General features: G+C 53.8%; 2 protein-coding genes across 4 annotated transcripts in view; both read left to right on the plus strand.

The window, feature by feature from the left end:
• Positions 1-9,025, plus strand: part of TMED3 (transmembrane p24 trafficking protein 3) — a 92,017-nt gene extending 82,992 nt beyond the window's left edge. The window contains exon 3 of the mRNA XM_045452243.1: positions 8,930-9,025. Coding sequence (XP_045308199.1) covers positions 8,930-8,968 — 39 coding nt within the window. The 3' untranslated portion in view covers positions 8,969-9,025. The remainder of the gene's footprint in view (positions 1-8,929) is intronic.
• Positions 8,980-21,471, plus strand: MINAR1 (membrane integral NOTCH2 associated receptor 1). Of its 3 annotated transcripts, XR_006705395.1 has the most exons (4): positions 8,980-11,268; positions 13,358-13,612; positions 13,954-14,019; positions 17,535-17,648. XR_006705395.1 is itself a non-coding variant. In XM_045452239.1 (3 exons), exons 1-3 carry the CDS (start codon positions 8,980-8,982, stop codon positions 17,730-17,732), a joined length of 2,742 nt encoding a protein of 913 aa, XP_045308195.1. In that variant the 3' UTR covers positions 17,733-21,471. The 3 variants fall into 3 exon arrangements, 2 of the variants coding, with proteins under 2 accessions (XP_045308195.1, XP_045308196.1); XM_045452239.1 differs by lacking the exon at positions 13,954-14,019 and having other exon boundaries at positions 17,535-21,471; XM_045452240.1 differs by lacking the exon at positions 17,535-17,648 and having other exon boundaries at positions 13,863-13,971.
• Positions 21,472-22,149: the final 678 nt, after the last annotated feature.

The following is a 22,149-nucleotide window of genomic DNA, read 5'->3' on the forward strand; positions in this document are numbered from 1 at the left end:
GGAGGGGAGGCGAGGGGCAGAGAGAGAATCCCAAGTAGGCTCTGCACTGTCCGTGCACAGTCTGACGCAGGGCTTGAACTCACGAATGGTGAGATCATGACCTGAGCTGAAGTCACACGCTTAGCCAACTGAGCCACCCAGGTATGAGCATCCTGACCAACTCTACTGCAGCAGGCAAAAAGTCTGTTTATTACGGTGCTTCTCCATTCCATAAAGAAAATATCAGCTTAATACTCTAGATTTATAAATTAGAAGGTAGTCAAACACACTGCTGTTTTAGTTTGCTTTATTTATGATGATGCGCATTATTTTCTTAGCCTTTCTTTCTTTGTAAATTGACTTTTTTTTTTTTTGGACTGATCCTCCTTTCGTAGTAGTATTTAGAGCCTTCAGTAAGAGGCGAATAGCTTCTGCATTCCAGTTTTTTTTTCCCATTTTTTATGACGTTTATTGGCATTGTAAGTAAGTCATTTCCAGTTATCCAAGCTGATCAGTCTCATTCTCCGTGATTTCAGCTTCTGGAATCTCGTGTGGAAGACACTTACCCAACCTCCCGTTGTCTAAATCCTGACTAAGATCTCCTTCTTTGTATTTCATGCATAATGTCCTTTCGTATATGCCAACGACTGAGAACTAACTTAATTTTTTACCAGTTGGTTAAGCAGTTACTCCAATAATACCTAATATGGACGCATTTATGTTTTACTGAATAAACCATTATTTTCTCATTGACCCAAAAGGCTACCTTCATCATACGTTGAATCCTTACCTGCATTGGGTCTGCTTCTTGTCTTTCTACTCTCCGTGGATTTCTCCATCAAATTATGATCATAGGAGCTTTATCATAAATTTTAACGTTTGACTGTCCAAATCGCTCGGCGTTTTGACCAGAAAACTCATCTAATTATCTTAAAGCAAGTAACTGCTCAGGGTTCCCTCCAGCACACAGAGCCTCTCACCATACAAATGCAAACAGAACAAAGCAGAACATCAACAAAATGCTGTCTTGTCAATTGTTTTTCATTTATTTACTTATTATTTTTTTTTTTAATATATAGTTTGTTGGCTAACATTTTTTAAACATGTAGTATGTTGGCTAACATACAGCGGACACAATGTGCTCTTGGTTTGGGGTGTAGTTTCCTGTGATTCATCGCTTACATGCAACACCAGTGCTCGTCCCAACAGGTGCCCTCCTCGATGCCCATCCCCCATTTACCCCCTCCCCAAAGCCCCATCCCATTGATGGACCTGGAGGGTGTTACGCTGAGTGAAATAAGTCAGGCAGAGAAAGACAGACGCCATATGTCTTCACTCATACGGGGAACTTGAGAAACTCCACAGAAGACTGTGGGGGTGGGGAGAAATAGCGTCTTGTTGATTTTCTTAGTTGCTCGCCTTTGCGGCCTTATTTATAAAAATTTTCTTTTCTGTTTCTGGCAGGTCTGAGCGGGCACTTGTTTTTCTAGTTTTTAAAATGTACTTTAATTAGTATGTATTTTCAAAAGTGCGTAAAAGAGGAGAAAGTAACCTAAGGGATGTCCATCTGCCACTGAGGTGAAACAGGGGCTTCCATTTGGTCATTTTGCCACAGTGCTTGTTGCTTTGTGTTTTCAAAGGAAAGACTGTGAGAGTCCTGCTCCCATCACCTGCCCTCCCCCCGTGGTGAGGGGGCTTCCCCTCCTGGAGTCTTGGGGGTGGCCACCCGCCAAACACCAGGCGTTGGGCAGATGACGCCGACAGTGGTTATTGATCACACGTTCACAACCTGGAGGAGGAGGACATGGTGCCACACAGGGTTTGAACTTGGGAGCAGACTGGACACACGGGCTGCGGGAGGCAGGCTTTGTTGTGACAAGACGGTGAGTGACCCGTGCTTCCCGTGGGAGGCTGTGATCGGCCTGTTTGCACAGTTCCACGGCCGGCAGGGTACCAACCCCCGTTTGGCTGGGGGGTCTTGTCCGCAGGAGCAGATGGGGAGCCATTCGAGGCCCTCCAGGTCTCACCAGATGTCAAGGCAGCGCCTAATGCTGGCCCTTCATTTTAGGCTTCTCCACATCTTCCTCCCCTCAGTCTTTCTCCAAAAGAAACCACTGTCCCAAACCTGGCATATTTCATTCCACATGCATTTTCGTGCTTTCCTTCTTATATATACATTGCAGAACAATCTATTTTGTTCCAAATTACACCAGTCACATGACACATCCATTTGTAACTTTCTTTTCCATGCATTTTTATGTTTTTGTTTTTCTTTTTTTTTTAATTAAAAAAAAATTTTTTTTAACGTTTATTTTTGAGACAGAGAGAGACAGAGCATGAACAGGGGAGGGTCAGAGAGAGGGAGACACAATCTGAAATAGGCTCCAGGCTCTGAGCTGTCAGCACAGAGCCTGACGTGGGGCTCGAACTCACAGACCGCAAGATCATGACCTGAGCCGAAGTCGGCCGCTTAACCGACTGAGCCACCCAGGCGCCCCAATGTTTTTGAAGTGTATCCTTAAATTGGCTGTAAATAAATTCATATTAGCTGCTGTATGATATCAATTATATGATCTCCCCACCCCCCTGTACTCTTTTACTATTAAAATCTGTCTTTAAGAATCAGCTTTGCTTCCTTATGAACCCCGTGAATGGTCACCTTGCTCTGTAACCAGAGGTGGATGTGGAGGGCAATAGAATTTGCTTATCTTGAGCTTTTTCTGTATTGCCAAATTGCCTACTCTTTTTTTTTTTTATTTTTTTTATTTTTATTTTATTTTTTTTTAATTTTTTTTTTTCAACGTTTATTTATTTTTGGGACAGAGAGAGACAGAGCATGAATGGGGGAGGGGCAGAGAGAGAGGGAGACACAGAATCGGAAACAGGCTCCAGGCTCTGAGCCATCAGCCCAGAGCCTGACGCGGGGCTCGAACTCACGGACCGCGAGATCATGACCTGGCTGAAGTCGGACACTTAACCGACTGCACCACCCAAGTGCCCCCCAAATTGCCTACTCTTTTCCAGGCACTCATACGTAAAACTCAGTCATACAAGATCAATACTATTACTGGATTTAAATTTGGGCAATCTGGCTCCAGAGTCTATGATCTTTAGCTGTTGTACTATTCTGCCTGTAACAAACACCAACTGTATTCTGATTTGGTTTTGGCTGAAATTTCCTATTTCATCCTGATCCTTGCAGCCTTTCCGTGACAGTATGTTTAGGTATATTGCTCATGGGTGGCATCTGGCTGCAATTAAAAAAAAAAAAAAAAAAAAAATTCCAAATGAGAGTCACAGACTTTGAGCTGGTGAATTTAGCTTGTTTACGTTTATTGTGATTTGATGTATTTGGAAAGATTTCTGTCACCTTATTCATGATTTTTACTTGTCTTCCTTTGTCACTGCTTCATTTCCCTGATTTCTGATCTTCTATTAATTGATTGTTCATTTATTCTGTTTTCTCTACACGTGTTTAAAATTCTACATTAAGTTTTATAATTTCTTCCTGTTCTACTGGTGGTGATCCATAAATTTTTTTCTTTTCTTCTTTTAAAATTTTTTAGGGGCGCCTGGGTGGCTCAGTCGGTTAAGCGGCCGACTTTGGCTCAGGTCATGATCTCCCGGTTTGTCAGTTCGAGCCCCGCGTCGGGCTCTGTGCCGATAGCTCAGAGCCTGGAGCCTGTTTCAGATTCTGTGTCTCCCTCTCTCTGACCCTCCCCCATTCATGCTCTGTCTCTCTCTGTCTCAAAAATAAATACACGTTAAAAAAAAATTAAAAAAAAATAAATCTTTATAAAATTTTTTAAATGTTTATTTTTGAGAGACAGAGTGTGAGCAGGAGAGGTGCAGAGAGACAGGGAGACACAGAATCCGAAGCAGGCTCCAGGCTCTGAGCTGTCAGCACAGAGCCTGATGAGGGGCTGGAACTCACAAACCATGAGATCATGACCTGGGCCGAAGTCCTTTGCTTAACTGACTGAGCCACCCAGGCGCCCCTCCATAAATTGTTTTCTAACATACGTTTTTGAGTTAACATCTAAATGTATTTAACATTCCTTCCTCCTCTGGAGGATACCAGGTAATGCTTAGGGAGTTTTAACCTAGATCACCACCCCCCTTCTATTTTAGCTCTAAAAATAGTCATTAACATGGTTTTATACAGTTGGTGTGTGTTTAGAATTTACTATATGTTTACTGCTTTCTTCTTTCTGAATCCGTCTTTCTTTTCTCTGAAGGAGCTTCTTCAGTAGCTTTTACAGTGAGGAATGTGAGCGACAAAGGCATCTTTGTCTGCAGTTAGTTTTAACCTTTATTTCTGAATAATAGTTTATCTGGTGATAGGATTATAAACGATAAGTCATTTTTCCTTAGCACTTTAAGAATTTTGTGTCTATGTCTTCTAGTTTTCTTTTTTGTGTGTGTCTATGTCTTCTAGTTTTTCTTCTTTTTTTTTTAAACTTTAAATGGACCAATAATTCTGGACATCTGTTAATGGAGTACACACAATATGGATTTTGTAAACAGACCTCGGTTTCTCTGAAAGATGGTCCAAATTACAATATCATCTTTATAGAAGAGAATAGTCTGGTTTTTTTTTTTTTTATTCTTGAAAAATCTGTTTTTAGTTTTATTCTTTCCTCAGTAATTCATTCCCTCCCCCACTGCTTCAACCATTTCAGGGCTTTCTCTTCATGTGTGTTTTGCTGTTTAAAGGTGACTTTATTTCTGTATGTCTTATTTGGGGTTGCTCTTTGAGGTTGAGGTCCACGTTTCCAGTCTCAAACATTTCTAACGTTATCATTTTGATTATTGGCTTTCCATCATCCTCTCTTTCCTGGAATACTTGTCAGACATTTGTTAAAACTTCACCAACCATGAGATCATGTGAGAAATGTGGTGACCCAGGCTCGGGCAGAGGGCCGCTCACCACCGAGGAGGGCACGACTCCCTTAAACTCTGGGGTCAGTGAGGGGTGGGGGAGGGGCTGCCACAGGAGCCCCCGGGAAGGGGAGCAGGGTTCCAGCAAGGGGAGATGTAGGGCACTCGGCAGGGTTGAGGGGGACGGTCCGTGGGGCCACACGGGGTCCTCAGGGGGCCTGGCTGCCAGACGCCCAGCTGCTCAGGGCCCCCTGAGAGCCCTCCCTGCCCCGTCCACGTGCCCACCGAGATTCATGAGGACCATGTGGCTGGCAGGTGTCGTGCTGGTGTCGAGACGGTGGGTGTGTGGGTGCCTCGGCCGCTCTCACAATGTGCTTTGGGCTGTGCTGGGAGCTGAAAGTGTTCACACCCTGAGGGACCGGCCCAGAGAGAGCTGAGAGAGAGGGAGGCTGAGTGAGCGGGCTGTGGGTCTCCGTGTGTGTGTGTCTGTGAATGTGCACGTGTGTTACTGTCCCAAGCGCACCGAGAGCCGTGACGCCCCCTCTCCATACTGTGGTGCGTGTTCCGCGTAGGCCCCTGCGTAGAGCCGGGGCTCAGCAGGTGCACGGGCCAGAGCGGCCCCCATACCTGCCCGCACTCGGGCCCTCGGCAACTTGCGTCCCTTCTGGACGGGCGGTCACCCTTCCTGGGACCTCAGTCTCCGGTCTGTGAGATGGGGGCGGCGTTTCCCCCCACCCCCCCACAGGGCTGCCTGTGTGGTCGAGGGAGGGAGCCTGCCCGCGGCAGCTGGAGCCAGTCCCGCCGTTACAGAGCACCCGTGTCTCCAGGCTCCTGCCTGGTCTGCTCTCCTGTGGGGTTTCTCTGTGGCCATTTGCACACGGGCTGCCCCTGCGTCCACACGCCCATTTGCGTGGTGGCAGGTGCCTTCCCCTGGCCGTCCATGAGCGGTTTTAATAAAACATGACTCAGGCTTTCCAGATCACTCGTGATTCCTTCCTTCACTGCTGGAGACCCTGGGCCTTGCTGACTGGGGCCGAGAAATGTGTAGCCAGCGGGCAGGGGAGAACGTGGAGAAGCCCCCCGGGGAAGCAGAGTCGGGGTCTCCCGGGAGCCGTGCGGGGTCGGGGCTCGCTGCTCCCCGTGGCTGCCCTACGCCCCCCACGTCTGTTTCCCTGTCGGTCAGGACACTCCCAAGAGGTCTGGTGAGGCTGTCAGAGTCCAGGAAGAGCGTGTCTGCAGGTGCTCGGGTCCCCAGTGATCGAGCAGAATGTGCATTTGTCCCCCCCCCATCCTGCACCCACTTACTCCACACTCGAGTCCCCTCCTTTAACAGATGGTCCCCACACCGAGCGCTTTCTTGGGGCGGGCTGGGTGGCCCTGAAGGACGTGCTTCCCCGCAGCATGCTCTGGGCGGGAACGGGACCCCTCGGGGCCTCGTTGCCTCCTCCCCACAGGGACATCCAGACCGTGGCCCCTGCAGACACGTGTGGGAGCTCCTCGTGGGAGCTCTGCCCTCAGGAGGGACAGCCCGCTGCTGGGAGCCGCTGAAACCAGCCCAGAGAAAAGATGCAGTTCGTGTAGAAAACAGGGGAACAGGCTGATTTCACAATCAGCAGGATGGCCCGCTGGCAGGTGCGGCCGAAGACGCGTGTCCTGGGCGTCCTGGTAAATCTCAGACCTGGTCCTCGATAATGGATGGGCTCTACTCTGTCTTAGGGAATTCTGTGAAACCCTCGGTTTGGTGTGTTTAATGTTTCCGTTCAGGGACTGGTTAATGTGGCTTTTCCGTCCATTTCGAAGTAAGGCTTATTATTTCTGTGTGCTGATTACGAAATAGCAGACGTCAGAATTTCAGAGAGGATGGGAAATTATGAAAATAACATTACGCATAACACACCAGAACACGGTGAAGGGGAAGGGGTATGAGGGAACTTTCTGCGGCACTCGGGACGTTCTAGATCTTTCCAGGGGGGTTGGTTACTACACAGACGTGCTTTTATTGAAGCTTCAGCAAACGTACCCTTAAGATTTGTGCGTGTAGACCTTATTTTTTTTTTTAACGTTTATTCATTTTTTGAGAGACAGAGAGTGAGAGGGGGAGGGGCAGAGAGAGAGGGAGACACAGAATCGGAAGCAGGCTCCAGGCTCTGAGCCATCAGCCCAGAGCCCGACGCGGGGCTCGAACCCACGGACCGTGAGATCATGACCTGAGCCAAAGTTGGACGTCCAACCAACTGAGCCACCCAGGCGCCCCATGTAGATCTTATATTAAAGAAAAGCTGTGAACTGTTGTTGGGACCTGGATTAATGATACGCATGATGAAACGCTCAGGGCGAAGTGTTCAGATGCCTACAATTTACTCTGAAGTGCACTAGAAACAAAATAAGACAGCCCGATGAAGGATGGATGGATATGTGAGAAACCAGATACGGTAAAATGTTAATGGTAGAATCCAGATGGCGGGTATATGAGTATTTGCTATAAAATTCTCTCGACTTTGCTCTATGTTTGAAAATTTGCATAATAAAATACTGAGGAACGAAGATTACCGTTCAGAAAAAAAAAAGTCCGTATTTACCATCCAAACGTAACCACTGTTAACATTTCAGTGTCCGTTAATTTCTTTCATTGTCATCTCCAAGAATATATCACTTTGTATAATGAAGACCTTCTCACACATACAGACTAATTTTCATTTTTTTCGCTCAATATTGTGTCATATTTTCTTTTGTCATTAAAAAGTCTTCCGTGTGTAATTTTTTTTTTTCAACGTTTATTTTTTTTATTTTTGGGATAGAGAGAGACAGAGCATGAACGGGGGAGGGGCAGAGAGAGGGAGACACAGAATCGGAAACAGGCTCCAGGCTCTGAGCCATCAGCCCAGAGCCCGACGCGGGGCTCGAACTCACAGACCGCGAGATCGTGACCTGGCTGAAGTCGGACGCTTAACCGACTGCGCCACCCAGGCGCCCCACCATGTGTAATTTTTAAATGAAGGTGTAATTCACCTGTAGCGAAAGTCACACGTGTTAGCACACGGCTGCGTGACTTTTGACAGATGTAGACAGTCAGGGAAGCACCGTCCGCCAGCCCCCGCGACCACCGACGTGTCTTCCCGAGCGTCATTAAAGTGGCGTCCTCACGCACGTGGCTTCTTTTGCTCACACACAATGCCTGTGGGCCCGTCCACACTGTTGCCTGTACTGATAGTTTGCTCCTTTTTGTTGATGGGTGGTACTCCATCACGAGGATGCGCTTAATCTAATCTTACTGCTTCAAAGAGTCATTGTTTATCATAACATATCTTATGTACGCATTCCTTTGTTATTTGGACATTCGAGATGCTTCATTTTTCCGCTGTTATAGACGCCATCGCAGCAAACATCTTTGTACATAAATCATGGTCATCGACAATTTCTTTAAGGTGGGTTCCTGGGAAGGGACTTAAAAGTCGTAGGCTGGGGCGCCTGGGTGGCGCAGTCGGTTAAGCGTCCGACTTCAGCCAGGTCACGATCTCGCGGTCCGTGAGTTCGAGCCCCGCGTCGGGCTCTGGGCTGATGGCTCGGAGCCTGGAGCCTGTTTCCGATTCTGTGTCTCCCGCTCTCTCTGCCCCTCCCCCATTCATGCTCTGTCTCTCTCTGTCCCAAAAATAAATAAAAAACATTGAAAAAAAATTAAAAAAAAAAAAAAAAGTCGTAGGCTATGAGTGTTTCCGAAGCTGCTGATACACTTTTATTTATTTATTTTTTTAATTTTTTTTAACGTTTATTTATTTTTGAGACAGAGACAGAGCATGAACGGGGGAGGGGCAGAGAGAGAGGGAGACACAGAATCCGAAGCAGGCCCCAGGCTCTGAGCGGTCAGCACGGAGCCCGACGCAGGGCTCGAACTCACAGACTGTGAGATCGTGACCCGAGCTGAAGTCGGACGCTCAGCCGACTGAGCCACCCGGGCGCCCCTACACTTTTAAATTAAAAAGCTCCTCGCGCATCGCTAGGTGGTTCGTAACCGGCCTGGTTTACACTGGTGTTTATGATCTCCCTCTACTTTGTGATGTTGTCACTGTAGAACGCACTGGAACATTCAGCGTCGGCCGCGAGGCTCTGACGTCCTCGGCCATGGACACCAACCAGGACACTTCCCTCTTCCTGATGAAGATCTTGGAGGAGCTGGACAGCAAGCAAAACACCGTTTCCTACCAGGATCTGTGCAAGTCCCTGTGTGCCCGCTTCGACCTGTCCCAGCTCGCCAAACTGAGAAGCGTCCTTCTCTACACGGCCTGTCTGGACCCCAACTTCCCGGCCACGCTGTTCAAGGACAAGATGAAGTGCCCCGGGAACAACCAGCAGTCGAAGAAGATCATGGTGGCCGCGGACGTCGTGACCATATTCAACCTGATCCAGATGGACGGGGGCGCGGCCAAGGGCAAGCTGCCCACGGGCCGGCAGAGGGGGCGCCACAAGGAGGCGCCCTTCGAGCCCTGCGGGTCGGACGCGGAGGCCTGTGCCGCGGCCCAGTGCGAGCCCCTCAGTTGCGAGCTGGGCGACAGGCCCTTCCACCGGGGCTACCCCGCCCGCCAGGCGTCCCAGGGCCGGAAGGCGGACCCCAGGGACCGCCCCCCGCAGTTCGTGCCTGCCTCCGAGCCCAACTTCCTGCTGGGCGTCGGCAAGGAGCTGAAGAGCCGCGCGGCCTCCCTGGACCGGCTGCAGGCGCTGGCGCCCTACTCCATCGCCAGCCCCCAGCCCTGTGAGATGCAGAGAACCTACTTCCCCATGAACATTGAGAGCGAGCCCGTCTCAGATCAGGACTCCCTGCCCATGAGCCAGGGTGGCAGCACGGAGCCCTTTGTCATCCAGTCCTGTGTCCCCAAGAGGAACATCTTTAAGGAGGATTTTCACAACCTGATGGCCGTGTCGCCCACGCTGGTTGGCCCCGCCAACAAGGGAGAGGTCGAGCGTGGGGAGCCCCGGGGGCACCAGGAGCCCCACAGGACACCCTTCTTCAACCACAGCTTTGAGATGCCCTACAACAGCCAGTACCTGAACCGCACATACTCCCCGGTGCCTGACAAGAGGCGGGCCAAACACGAGAGCCTGGACGACCTTCAGGCCTCCACGTATTTTGGGCCCACTCCAGTGACGGGGGCGCAGGAAGCCAGGCGCTGCCCGGGGAGGCCGGGCAAGCAGACCCCCTGGCCGGCCAAAAGCTGGAGCCTCAACACCGAAGAGGTCCCTGACTTTGAACGGTCCTTCCTAAACAGAAACCCCTCTGAGGAGAAGCTGCGATATCCACACCCCAGCAGCCAGACCCCCAGTTTCCCAGCCCCAGACAGGCGGCCCACTTACCTCGCGCCAAGCGACCCACAGCAGGTCCTTCCCGGTGGCTACGCGGCAAAACCAGATGGGCTCCAACCTAAAGAGGTCTCGTCCCCTGTTGACCTGGAGAAGCACGAGCCGGTCAGAAAGTTCAAAGACAAGAGCATCAGCTGCACGGGGGGGCAGCTCAGCTCAGACACCAGCAGCGTGGGCACCCAGACCGAGCAGCACGTGTTGGGGACCAAGAAGTACAAGGACCTGTGCGCCTCCGGGCAGAGGACGTACAGTGACAGGCACGCCATGAAGCAGTCGGACGACGACTCGGAGGTCGTCAGCGATGACATCAGTGACATTTTTCGATTTCTTGACGACATGAGCATCAGTGGCTCCACGGGGGTGATGCAGTCCTCCTGCTACAACAGCACAGGGTCCTTGTCTCAGCTGCACAAGTCAGACTGTGACAGTTCGCCGGAGCACAGCGTCACCAAAATCGCCAACGGGCTTCCCGGTAGCGAAGGAGAAAAGGGCAGCCGGCCCGAAAGCAGCAGCCACCGCTCCGAAGAGGAGCTGAAGACCAGTGTGTGCAGGCTGGTGCTGAGGATCGGCGAAATCGAGCGGAAGCTTGAGTCGCTGTCGGGTGTCCGCGAGGAAATTTCGCAGGTCCTGGGCAAGCTAAATAAGCTGGATCAGAAAATGCAGCAACCCGAGAAGGCGGGTGTGCAGGTCGACCTGAATTCCTGGACGAGCGAGGCTCCGTCCGACGAGAGCGCCTCTCCCCGGATGTTTCGTGGGCACAGCGGCCCCCGTGGGCCCAAACCCGAGAACGCGGCCGACTGGTGCTGCTCAGAGGCCAGCGGAAGCAACAGCGAGAGCCTCCGCGTCAAGGCCTTAAAAAAGAGCCTCTTCACCAGGCCGTCCTCGAGGTCCCTGACGGAGGAGAACAGTGCCACGGAGTCCAAAATCGCCAGCACCTCCAACTCGCCCAGAGACTGGCGCACCATCACCTACGCCAGCCGCGCGGGCCTCGGTGAGGAGGAGGTGAAGGATAGGGGCCCCGGGGAGAGTAAGGACTGGCATCAGAAGTCCAAAGAGGTAATTTAATCCGCGCCCACCCGTCGGGGCTCTCGCGCTGGGACAGCCCCGGGGCGCATCCCCGGAGGGGCCTGGCTGTCCTTCCAGATCTGGGGCATGGTCCGCGTTAGGACAGGGAGGACGGCCCGGGCAGATGGTCCGTCCACCAGCTGGAAGGAGCGTGTGCCTGGTATTGTCCACGGGAGAGACTGGGGTTCGGATTCAGGAGGGGTGGTGGAGCGGGGAGTGTGGGGGAGACGCGGGCGAGCCAGGGATGACTGCTCCTGAAACAGCGGGGCGCAGGGAGCGGGCGGTGAGTCCCCAGTCAGGAAATGGTCCCCCCGCCCCCGATGGCAGCTCCCTGACGCCCGACGCCCGCTTCCCCTGCCCCGTGGCTGTCTGCCATCCTAGCTGTGTGCTCACTCTTCCCGGGGGCCTCGGTGCCTTTGCATCTTGAGGGCCGACACCTCCCCGTTGGTGCCAGGGCGGGCGTACACGGATGCTCGCGTCCCCTGCAGCGGGGAGCCGCGGGCCAGTGGCGCCCGCGGCGGCCCTCCTCGCCCCTTTCTGGCCAGAGCCGATGCCCTGATTCTGCGGGACGGGCCGCAGGCGCTTGGAAGGGCTGGTGCCGGGGAGGGCGTGACGGCGGTGTGGGCTGCGGGCTCACGAAGCCACGCGGGAGGCTGGCTTCCACGCAAGTTTTCAGTGTCCAGAATCGGAGGAAGGAGGGTAAAAGACGTGACTTATATACATATACGTATATACGTATATATATATGTTAACCTTTGTTTAGGTGTATTTATTCTTGGGAGAAAGAGACAAAGCACGAGCAGGGGAGGGGCAGAGAGAGAGGGAGACACAGAATCCGAAACGGGCTCCGGGCTCCGAGCTGTCGGCACGGAGCCCGACGCGGGGCTCGAACTCACGGACCGCGAGATCCTGACCAGAGCCGCAGTCTCTGAGCTGAAGTCGGACGCTCCACCGACTGAGCCCCCAGGCGCCGGAAGTGATCTTGTCCGATCCCAGGGAGGCCTACTGCCTGTGCTGGCCACTGCTCTGCTCTCGTGCAGCCACGTGCAGCCCGTGCTGTCGGGAGCCGGTGTGGCGCCAGCCAGCCCGGTCCACGTGCAGGCCCACGCTCACGCACTGGCGCCTCGCGGCCCATCCCGCGCTCACGCACACGTCCCTCTCAGGCACCTGCAGCCTCTCCGCCCTGCCTGCCCTGTTTTCCCTGGCTTTTCCGCGTCACGTACACGGCTTCGTGTTTTGGTGTCGACCCCCTCTGACACGGGCGGGCGGCCCTCTGCTCGGCCGTCCGATCTGGCAGGAGAGGGGGAGAAAGGCGGACACTGACAGGTGCCCGCTTTAACGGGCCTCGCCGTCCAGGGGGCGGACGGATGGGGAGCCGGGCAGTCACGGGCCTGCAGAGTGTGCAGAGATGGGGGCCCACCCAGGCTTGGCAGTCACCGAGTGCTTCCCGGAGGCCCTGTGAGACCCCCCGTGTGACAGGTTCAGGGAGAACAGAGTTCCCCGGGCCGGGACCCCACACTGCTGTCCAGCTGGCCGCTCCCTGGAGGGCCTCAGCACCACCGGAGGCTCCTGGCGTGTGCCCTCTGGCTGCTTCCCTCCCGAGGGGCAGGGTGGCCCGATGTCGGAAGCGCCTCGAGGGGAAGGGCCCGCGGTGCTTACTCCTCGGCACTGGGTACAAACTGGGACAAACGAGGGGCTGAGACTCCCGGAAGCCCAGCTGGAAGCCGAGCCCCCCAGCAGCCGTGCCCCTGCTCCGCGGGGGCCTCGCCCCTGCTCGGCGGGGCCTCTCTGGGCTCCGCTCCGTGCCTGCGTGAGGAGGGCTGCTAACGCCGGTGACGCCACGAGGGCTTGGTCCGCGAGGTCTCGTTACCTGCGCTCACGTGAGGGCCATCCCATGGCACACTTCTCCTGGACACTTGCCCCCACTCCTGGCGTACCTTCTATCTGTGCTAAATCCCTGCATTCTGTTCCCCGGACGCCCGCGGGGCCTCGCAGTAGAAAGCTGCTGGCTGCCCGGTTGTGCCGTGAAATCCCACAGCCTCTGTGCTCCTTTCCTGGCCTCCCCTGTGCCCCTCTGCAGGCGGCCGGGCCATACAGCGTCCCCCCGCAGCACCGACTGCCCAAGCAGTGCAAGGACAGCTTCCTGGTGGAGCAGGTGTTCAGCCCGCACCCCTACCCCGCCTCGCTCAAAGCGCACATGAAGAATGACCCCCTGTACGCGGACATGCGGCTGACGGAACTGGCCGAGGTGAAGCGGGGCCCGCCCTCCTGGACCATCGAGGAGTACGCAAGGAACGCGGGCGACAAGGGCAAGCTGACGGCCCTAGACCTGCAGGTGAGTCTCGCGCGGTCGCGGGCGGCGGGGGGGAGGCCCCCCCGCCCCACACCCCGGCCGATGCAGGACGGACCTCGCCGTCCGGCGCCCCGGGGCCCCCGCCCCGGGATTCTGAACCTTGATCAGCCGTAGAGCCGAGACTTTAACGAGGGGAGCGTTACTTTGCTGATTTGCTTGCAAACGTTTGGCAGTGGGAACGCGGGGTTGATTGACTGACTTTGGCCGCCGAGTAGCTACCGGTGCGTTTAAGGCTCCGTAGGGAGTGTACATCCTCCTCGTTGCCCACGAGACCCGAGACAGAGCTTCACGAAACACCAGCCGATTTCTCCTTCCACACGTAGCACGTGGGATAAACATATTTGTGGGAGCCAAGCTATGGATTATGTGTCCATGTGGAGCAGTCCCAGGTAAGAGCCACCCCCGGGAGCTCGGTGAACGCACTCGTGGCCCGAGTCTGGCCACCACACGAGGGGCTGGGGTTCGGGCACACGTCGGTGGGCAGCCCCGCCTGGTCCCATGCACACTGCGCCTGCCCGTGTCTCTGTGTCACCACGGGAAGGCATCCCGTCCTCACCTGCAGAATGAGCTTTGTGACCTGGCCTGTTGGGGGCTGTGGGGGAGATGCGAGTGGCGGGGGCCGGGGGGCGCGGTGTGGCGGGCAGAGACCTCGGGTTCCCCCAGCGCTGGGCTCCTCTGCGGAGGGACCCGGGACGTCCCCTCTGCCCGCTCCGCGCCGTGCACTGGTCGTGCCCGTATGTCCCTTGCAGAGCCGTTGTGAGAAGGTTTGGGAAGAAGGCACTGAAAGTCCCCGGCGGGAAGCAGGCGCTGGAAAGGATTTCAGGGGCCAGTTAAGTGATGCTGAAACGAGTCAGGTCTGCGTGTTCTTTCCCGGGCGGCTGTGAGCACGGGGCGCGGGGACCGTAGGGTCCGCGGCTTGCAGACGAGGAGATGCCAGTTCTGGGAGCCGAGTGCCTGGCCCGGGTCGGACAAGCCTCAGTCTGTGTGGGACCCAGCCCAGCCCCTGGTCCTCCTCCTGGGCTGCCGAGAGAGCGGGGGCCCCGCGTGTCCCCGCAACGACCACGGTGAATCTGAGTGACGGCAGTTAGGGGAAGGGGCAGCCCTGGCTAGACTCTAACGGTGGGGCTTGTGGTGACAGCCCCCTCGCCCCTCTTGCCCCCTGCACGCTGTGTCCCTGCGTGTGTTGTGTCCACTGTCCCTCCGGGCTGCTCCCTGTCCTGTCCTCCTCCTGCTTGTGGGACAGGGCTTGGATGCCCTGCAGGTGGGCCCTGTGCGGCTTCGCGGTGGGGGCCACTCCCCCTGCGTTCCTGGGTCTCACGGCGTGGATGGTTCAATTAGTACACGACCGTGAAAGGGTCAGATGAATCGAACGAGTCATAGATCGACTGATGTCTTTATTTTAACGTTTATGTATTTCTGAGAGACAGAGACAGACAGACGCGGGGTGGGGGGAGGGGCACAGAGAGAGGGAGACAGAGAATCCCAAACTGGCTCCACGCTGTCAGCGCAGAACCCAAAACGGGGCTCGAACTCACAGACTGTGAGGTCATCACCTGAGCCAAAACCGAGAGTCGGTCCTTAACCGCCTGAGCTGCCCGGGGGCCCTGAAACAGCTTTTGAAGTTGGGGGAGGGGGCCGTTCCCAGGCACAGGTGACTTTTTGCCCCTACAGATGCGTGACATGTTGACGTGCCACGTTTATAAGTATAAACACAAAATTGCCCGAAATAACAGCAGGCCTTCAGACCAGAGAGCTTTGGTGACCTCACTTAAGGTCGAGCCAAGGAGGGAGTGCCCTTTGCACAAAGCAGGAGGGGAGGGGTTGCCGGGAGGCGCGGCCTGACTCGTTCTCGTCCCTTTTCGGAAACTCAGGTGATGTCAGGACAGCTGCGCCATCTGGACGATCTCCGGGGCCCCGTGTGTCTGGGTGTGAGGTCGCCCGCTTGGGGGCGGGAGCAAAGGGGGGGCCCTGTTGTCACTCGAAGGGTCTGGGGGCCTGGTAACAAGCCACCCTGGCCCCTGGCCCTGGAAACTGATGTATTACTGCTGTTTGTTGTCCTTAGAGCCTGAAGTTATCAGGAAGGCTAATAAAAAATAGTTTATTTTGCAGGCTGAGTCCCGGCCTGTAAGGTGTACGTGACTGTGAAAGGAAGCCGACTTGCTTCTGTTTGAGACAGAACCCGCCATGCAGGGTGGGCTTGGTTGGCTCCAGGCCTCCCTCCATGACAAGCCTGGGAGGCAGAGGTGGCCTGGCCCGTCTTGAAGGTGCAGAGTGGGCGGCGGGGGGGGGGGGGGGGGGGGGGGGGGGGCTCGCAGGTGGCCGCTCACCGTGGCAGACCAGTCTGCCCGTGAGATTACCCGTCCCGGATCCCCCTCTCCCGTCCGGTGTCCGTGAGATGGCTGAAGGGCTTTCGTGGCCAAGCCACACATTGCAAGTGCCCGTGGAGGGCAGACTTTGGGGGGAGGGAGCCCTGGCTGGAGCCTGAAGACGGGTGTTCATCCTAATGGCGGGAGCGGGCAGCTGGGGGAGGCCGGGGCCCCTGGGACTCTAGCAGAGGACGCGGTAGTGGGGGCTCCCGCAGAGACCCGCCCCCTGTCCTGACAGACTTTCCGTTCCTCCGAGAGTCCCGTCACTCACGATGGCCCAGGAAGGGAGGGACTGTCAGGGAGGGGCTGTCACAGTGCAATGGGCAGGGTGAGAGCCCAGGGGGCATCCGGGCACCAGCACCAGTGACAGATGTCATCACCCTGGGATCTGAGGCCGAGGGGAAGGGAGCTGTTTCTGAAACCCACCGAGACCCAGGGCTCCGGAGCAGACGCCTGGAGGGAATTGGGAAAACGTCCCGTCCACTGACCGGGCCCACCTGGCGTGCGTCCACGGGGCCAGGCTGCTCTGTCCCCAGAGCCAGGTGACAAATATCAGAGGCGTGTCTGGAAGGACGGGCCAGTAACACGGGTCAGAATCACCAACATCCCCCCAAAACACGCTACAACGCAGTTTTCAAAGGATGTGTTTTGTGATCTTGTGCGTGGGTCCGAGCGACTTTAACGTGCACGTTTTGAGCATGAAACAAGCCGAGAAAATCTCCAGAATGGATACATTTGTTTGTGTTTCAGAGATTTAGGTGACCTCACTTGGGATTTCTGTGTTGGCTTTCACGTGACGCTACGTTATTAAAAGCTCTTGCCGGAGGAGGAGAACACTGCTCCCCCCTCCGCCCTGTTACAGGAACTGATGAGCACATCACTGGGGAGCAGGGTCCACGGGCAGCTCAGGAGAACTGTGGCGTTTCTCCTACAGATGCTGCGTCAATCTCAGGACACGGGGGACCGAGGTCAGCGCGGGCCTGCCATCGCGGACGCAGCCCGTGGCCCTCGGACGGTCTGCACGGCCCTGTGGACCGGGACTCCGAGCAGCGGCCTGACCATATTTTAGATTGTGTGTGAGCTGCTCGTCTGGGACAGGCCTTTGATTTCTCAGTAGACGCTTTTGCGTGGATCTGGGAACAGAATCAGAGCCACGAGAGAGCCCTGCCTCAAAGGGCTCTGTTCTTAGGGCCGGTAGGGGAGCGTACCTGTCAGTGAGGTTCCCTGGTTGTCCCACGGCCCGGCCGGCCCGCTCGTGGCCGCAGACCCCTGGCGTTGAGCCCCGTTTGTCTCGGCCCCGATTTGCTCGCTCACAGCGAGAAGACCTGTGGTTTCCCCGTGTCAGACCCGTGGACTCGGGCAGCAAGGGCGGGGCAGGTGTAGTCGTGGTGTGTAGGAGCCCGAGGCCTCGGTGGCCCGTGTCAGGCGGGGCTGGCATGGCAGATGTCGCGGTGGTCCCGGGCTGCGGACGAGTCAGGCGCTCTGCGACCTGCTTTCAAGTACTTCCCGTGTCCCTAACGTCTTGTCGTTGCTTCTAGACGCAGGAGTCCTTAAACCCAAACAACTTAGAATACTGGATGGAGGATGTTTATACCCCGGGCTACGACTCGTTACTGAAGCGTAAGGAAGCGGAGTTCAGACGAGCCAAGGTCTGCAAGATCGCCGCTCTGGTCGCCGCTGCCGCGTGCACGGTCATCCTCGTGGTTGTTGTGCCCATCTGCACGATGAAATCCTGAGCCCAGGGCCGCCCCGCGGTGCACAGCTGGCGGCCGCCGGCTCTCCCTCTGTGGCGTGAGGTCTCAGGGCCGTGTGGCGACCACTCGCTGCGGTAGAGACGCAGCCGCCGAGGCTTTCTGCCGGTGGGCAAGATGCGCTTCAGGAAGTGTGCGTTCTAGAGAGACCTACCCTCCTATTGGCTTTGACTCAATGACGCTCGGATGCGTTGTTAGAAGTGCAATATCTTTTCCTACCAAAAGAATGTAACGGACGAGCAGAACATGCAAATTGAATTCCAAGCAAAAAAAAATTTAATTGGATTCTTTCCATTTTATTGAAGTCTCGCGGTAGGGAATATGTTACGTGGCAGATATTTGCTACGTGCCTGCCTGGGGCCGCAGAGGGAGAGAGCTAGATGAGTTCTGTTTTCCTTAATGTTGCGTTGCAGGTGAAGTCACAGGTTGTGTGTCCCCAGAGGATGCTACTTCTCTGCTGACTCGCAGCAAGGACTACGACTTTTCAATCTTGCCCTTCGGTCACCATTATGATCCTCGTTGCAGATCTTCATGGAACATTCTGGATCTTTCTCCTGCACACGGAGTAGGGAGGAGCTCACCTGCTGAGTCAGGCATAGCATGGAGTGTGCTCCCTCTGTGTACGAGGCTGAGGGACCCGGGCCGGGAGATCTTCCTGTCCGCACCCCGGGGTGTGGGGAGAGCCGCTCACCAACACCGTAAGGTCAGTACTGGAAAATCACGGCCACCCACGCGGTCTCCCTTGTGCTCCTTGGTCTTCTGTCTCCTGGTGGTACCGGGCACTCTGCTTCTCACACGTGAGTCGGAGAGTTTGGAACGTGTCCTTGTGCCTTGAGGAGTAGAGACGAGGTAGAAGCTGTGACATTCTAACTGCGGACCGTGGTTTCTATGTGCCACAAAACCACTTCCGGTGGCTTTCACAGGATCTTGAAAGCTTGTCAGTCATACGATAAAGGCGTGAAGGTGTTCTCCACAACGCAACACCAACTCCAGAGTTCCAAATACTTGTCAGCAGCGCAAAAAAAAAAAAAAAAAAAAAAAAAAAAAAAAAATCTCTATTTAACCATTTACGTATCTATCTGTGTGTGTCTATCTGAACACCTAGTTTTGGTTTATTGTCCTTCTTTGTTAAATAACTTGAGAGCAAGGTTTCTCCAGCGTACAGGAAGCTGTTGTAATTTGATCAGAATTTGATCCCAATTTCCACCTGTTGAATGGTGCTTTGACATAATTGCACGGAGAGAATTCTTTTCAGCGTTTGACTCTCATGTCTTGCTGCAGGGTCAAAGAAAAAGGATTGGCAGAAACTTGCTACCTTAATTCTTCTGAGAACAAGGTGGGTTATGAACAAATGTTGAGAGTAGGAAGAAGCACTCGGACGGTATAATCAATTCCTGAGAGAGGGGTGTGGGGAGCATCTCAGATTTTGAAGCAGTAGGATCCAGCATCCGTTCCCAAGACCTTCGAACGACTCTCAGCTTGCTCTGTCGAGGTCTATGTTTCCCCACACGGGGCAGTCGGAACATTTCACGCTGTGAGCAACTAAGGGACGGATGCTCTTGTCTGTAGTGAGCCTTCGTGTTTAGGGGCCTTTATGTCACTGTTTTTATTCTCCTGTTTATCTGTGGACTTTCAACTAGGTGACTGAAACTTAAGCCTTAGTATGCAGAACTGAGGATTTATCGTTGAAAATGAAAAAAAAAATCTATATATATACATCACTGTCTATTGTCAGAATTTTCGTCTTCTGGTGCTCTGTTCTGGGTTGGGTACATTAAATAAGGTTGTTTCTTTCACCCTCAAAGGGGATACTGGGTTCCCACCTGTAAGAGTTGGGAGCTACCCTATCCGCTCTCCTGCCGTCCAGGACGGCTCCGTGACACGGTCCCCCTTATCACAGATTAAGCCACGAGAGCATCAGAGATAGGTAGCTCCCAACCTCTTGCTCCATGATTTGCAGAGAAGTGGAGATGCACCAACCTGGGATGAGAAAAACCTTGTCCAAGCCCAACCCCTGCTGTCCTTGCCAGGTAGGACCATGGCGGATGGACCAAACTGCCATCGCCTCTTCCTAACGGGCCCTGCTTGAGCCACGCGTCTAGCTACCGAGGCAGGGTGTGTGACCGTAAGCCCCAGCCCGTGTGCAGAAGAGAAGGGACTCTGTAGAATTTTCTTCTACCCTTTTCCTGTCTGAGGAGGTAGCAGAGAAATCTCGTCTGGCCCTCCGTCTAGTGTGGCTTTAAAATTCAACTCGACATCATCGCCGCGTGACGGAGAAGAAACACCCAGGGCTGGTGATGCCCCTGGGGAACCCGATGGCCCCAGTGGGGACGGGTTATCCCCAGCTTTATCGCTTGGAGTGTGGTTCCAAGTTAGGGATCTTTGCCACAGCTTGAAGCTGACAGATGCTCGGAGCCTTGGGATCTAGAGAAGGTGGAGTTCACGGCTGGGTCTTTTCTCTCTCCTGACCCCATGCTTGTGACAGCCTTCTTTCCCTGGACCCCCTCACTCTAGCCGTCCCCCCTCCCCCATCCCTGTACTTGCAGAGCGGGGCAAGACCAGAGTCTGGCTGGGAAGGAGACTTCTCCACATCCCGTGTGGACTGGCCTGACTCCCGTAGCGGCCGTCACCTTGTACCACCGTCTCCGGCGCGTTCACAGGAAGTACGGTTTCCCATGCCTGGCGCCTAGAATCATACACTATCAAAATTCACTTCATTTCTCTTGCTTTTGAAAAGTGAACAATCAGATGTTCTTACTTAAGGGATTGTCCTGAAATCAGATACCCTCAGCCAGTCATTAAATTCAGAATAATCGTATTCCTCTCTTCTAGTCTGAATTTGCTTCGAACACAGCCTTGCAGAAAGCAAAAAAACGTCTCCCGGCTCGGTTTTCGGATATTTTACGCCACCACCCCCTTCTTTAAACTGCAGATACGGTCGAAGCAAGTTCCTCTGTATCACCATTACTAGCTGACCGTCGCGCGTTAGTATTTTAGGGCATGGGGCTACGCGATTGCTACCTGCCAGGCCACTTTAGTAGATGTGCCGACGCTCGCTGCTCTGATGTGCCGTGAGTCCCGATGCCCTTATCGGAATCGAGGCAGTGCTGTTTTTGTTTACAGTTTATCAGTGTACGAGCGACGGCACCTCATTTTTTTAAACAACGGAAAAGTGCTGCCAACAGTAAATGATTCTGTTAAGAGGTGTAGCAATTTGTGAATGTTGAAATTCAACATGCTTCATATTATAACCAACTTGCAAGAATATCATGGTCCATCGTGTGAATACCAAATCAGTATATACTGTATATTGTACTACAGAGATTTGTATTTAAAGGCAAAGATATTAGTAATTGTTGGGATAATTGGGGAAAGGGTATTAGATATTTATTGATGAACAATGAAAACTGCGACAGACTTCCTTATTTATGCCTTATGAATAAAAGGGTGTGACTTTTAAGTTCTGTGTGCGAGACTCGGGGAGCAGTGGGTATTTTTGAAGGCGGGGACTGTCAACCTTTTCTATGTTTGCTCTGTACAGCTGTTAGCACACTCTTGGTGCTTGATCAACGTTATATAATACCAATAACTAAGCACATTTTTAGATCTTTTTTCAAATGGCTTGTGTAAAATTTGGTTAATGTACAATGGTTGGTTGGAAGCTATCATAGAAAATCTGCCTCTCCAAATATAATCAAAAATAAACTGAAAAAATTATAAGATATCTTGCGGTGAGATTTCATTTGATGCGTAAATTGTAAGTGTTCAGTTTTATGCACGTATCGGAAGTGTCCAACTTGGTGATTTTTCATAAATTGAAACCGTCCATGTAATGAGCACCCAGATAAAAAAAAAAAAAACACAGGACACTCAGACACTCAGAAGCCTCCCAGAACCTCCCTCATGCCCCTCCCAGTTAAAACCTGGTGAAGAAAAGTGGCCCTCCTGTTTTAAGGGCACACATTCGTTTTGCCTGTTTTTTTTTTTTAAACTTTATGTAAACGCATTCGTGTACCTTGCACTTTTTTTTTTTTTTTTAGTGTAGTTGACACAGTGTTACATTAGTCTCACGTCTGTACGTTATGCTGGGCCCCGCAAGCACGGCCACCGTCTGTCACCACGCAGCATTGTTACGGCACCATTGGCTGTATTCCATGTGCTGTGCCTTCCGTCCGTGGCTTCCTCATCCCGTAACTGGCAGCCTGGGCCTCCTCTCACTCCCTCTGGAAACCACCAGTTTGTTCTCTGTGTTTGCGGACCTGATTCTGCTTTCTGTTTGCGCGTGGAGAGAGAGAAGTCACAGAAACCATGTGATTTCACGTGCAGGCAGGCGGAAGGTAAGAAACGAATGAGCGTATACTTTGTATCCTTTGTGTCTGGTTTCTTTCACTCCACATGACGC

The sequence above is a fragment of the Leopardus geoffroyi genome, chromosome B3 (assembly GCF_018350155.1).
Source record: "Leopardus geoffroyi isolate Oge1 chromosome B3, O.geoffroyi_Oge1_pat1.0, whole genome shotgun sequence".
Taxonomy (NCBI): domain Eukaryota; kingdom Metazoa; phylum Chordata; class Mammalia; order Carnivora; family Felidae; genus Leopardus; species Leopardus geoffroyi.

Coding starts and splice junctions, on each gene's coding strand:
- MINAR1 (XM_045452239.1), top strand. CDS start 8,980: ATGGACACCAACCAGGACACTTCCCTCTTCCTGATGAAGATCTTGGAG. Junction 11,269..13,357: donor GGCATCAGAAGTCCAAAGAG/GTAATTTAATCC, acceptor GCCCCTCTGCAG/GCGGCCGGGCCATACAGCGT. Junction 13,613..17,534: donor TGACGGCCCTAGACCTGCAG/GTGAGTCTCGCG, acceptor CGTTGCTTCTAG/ACGCAGGAGTCCTTAAACCC.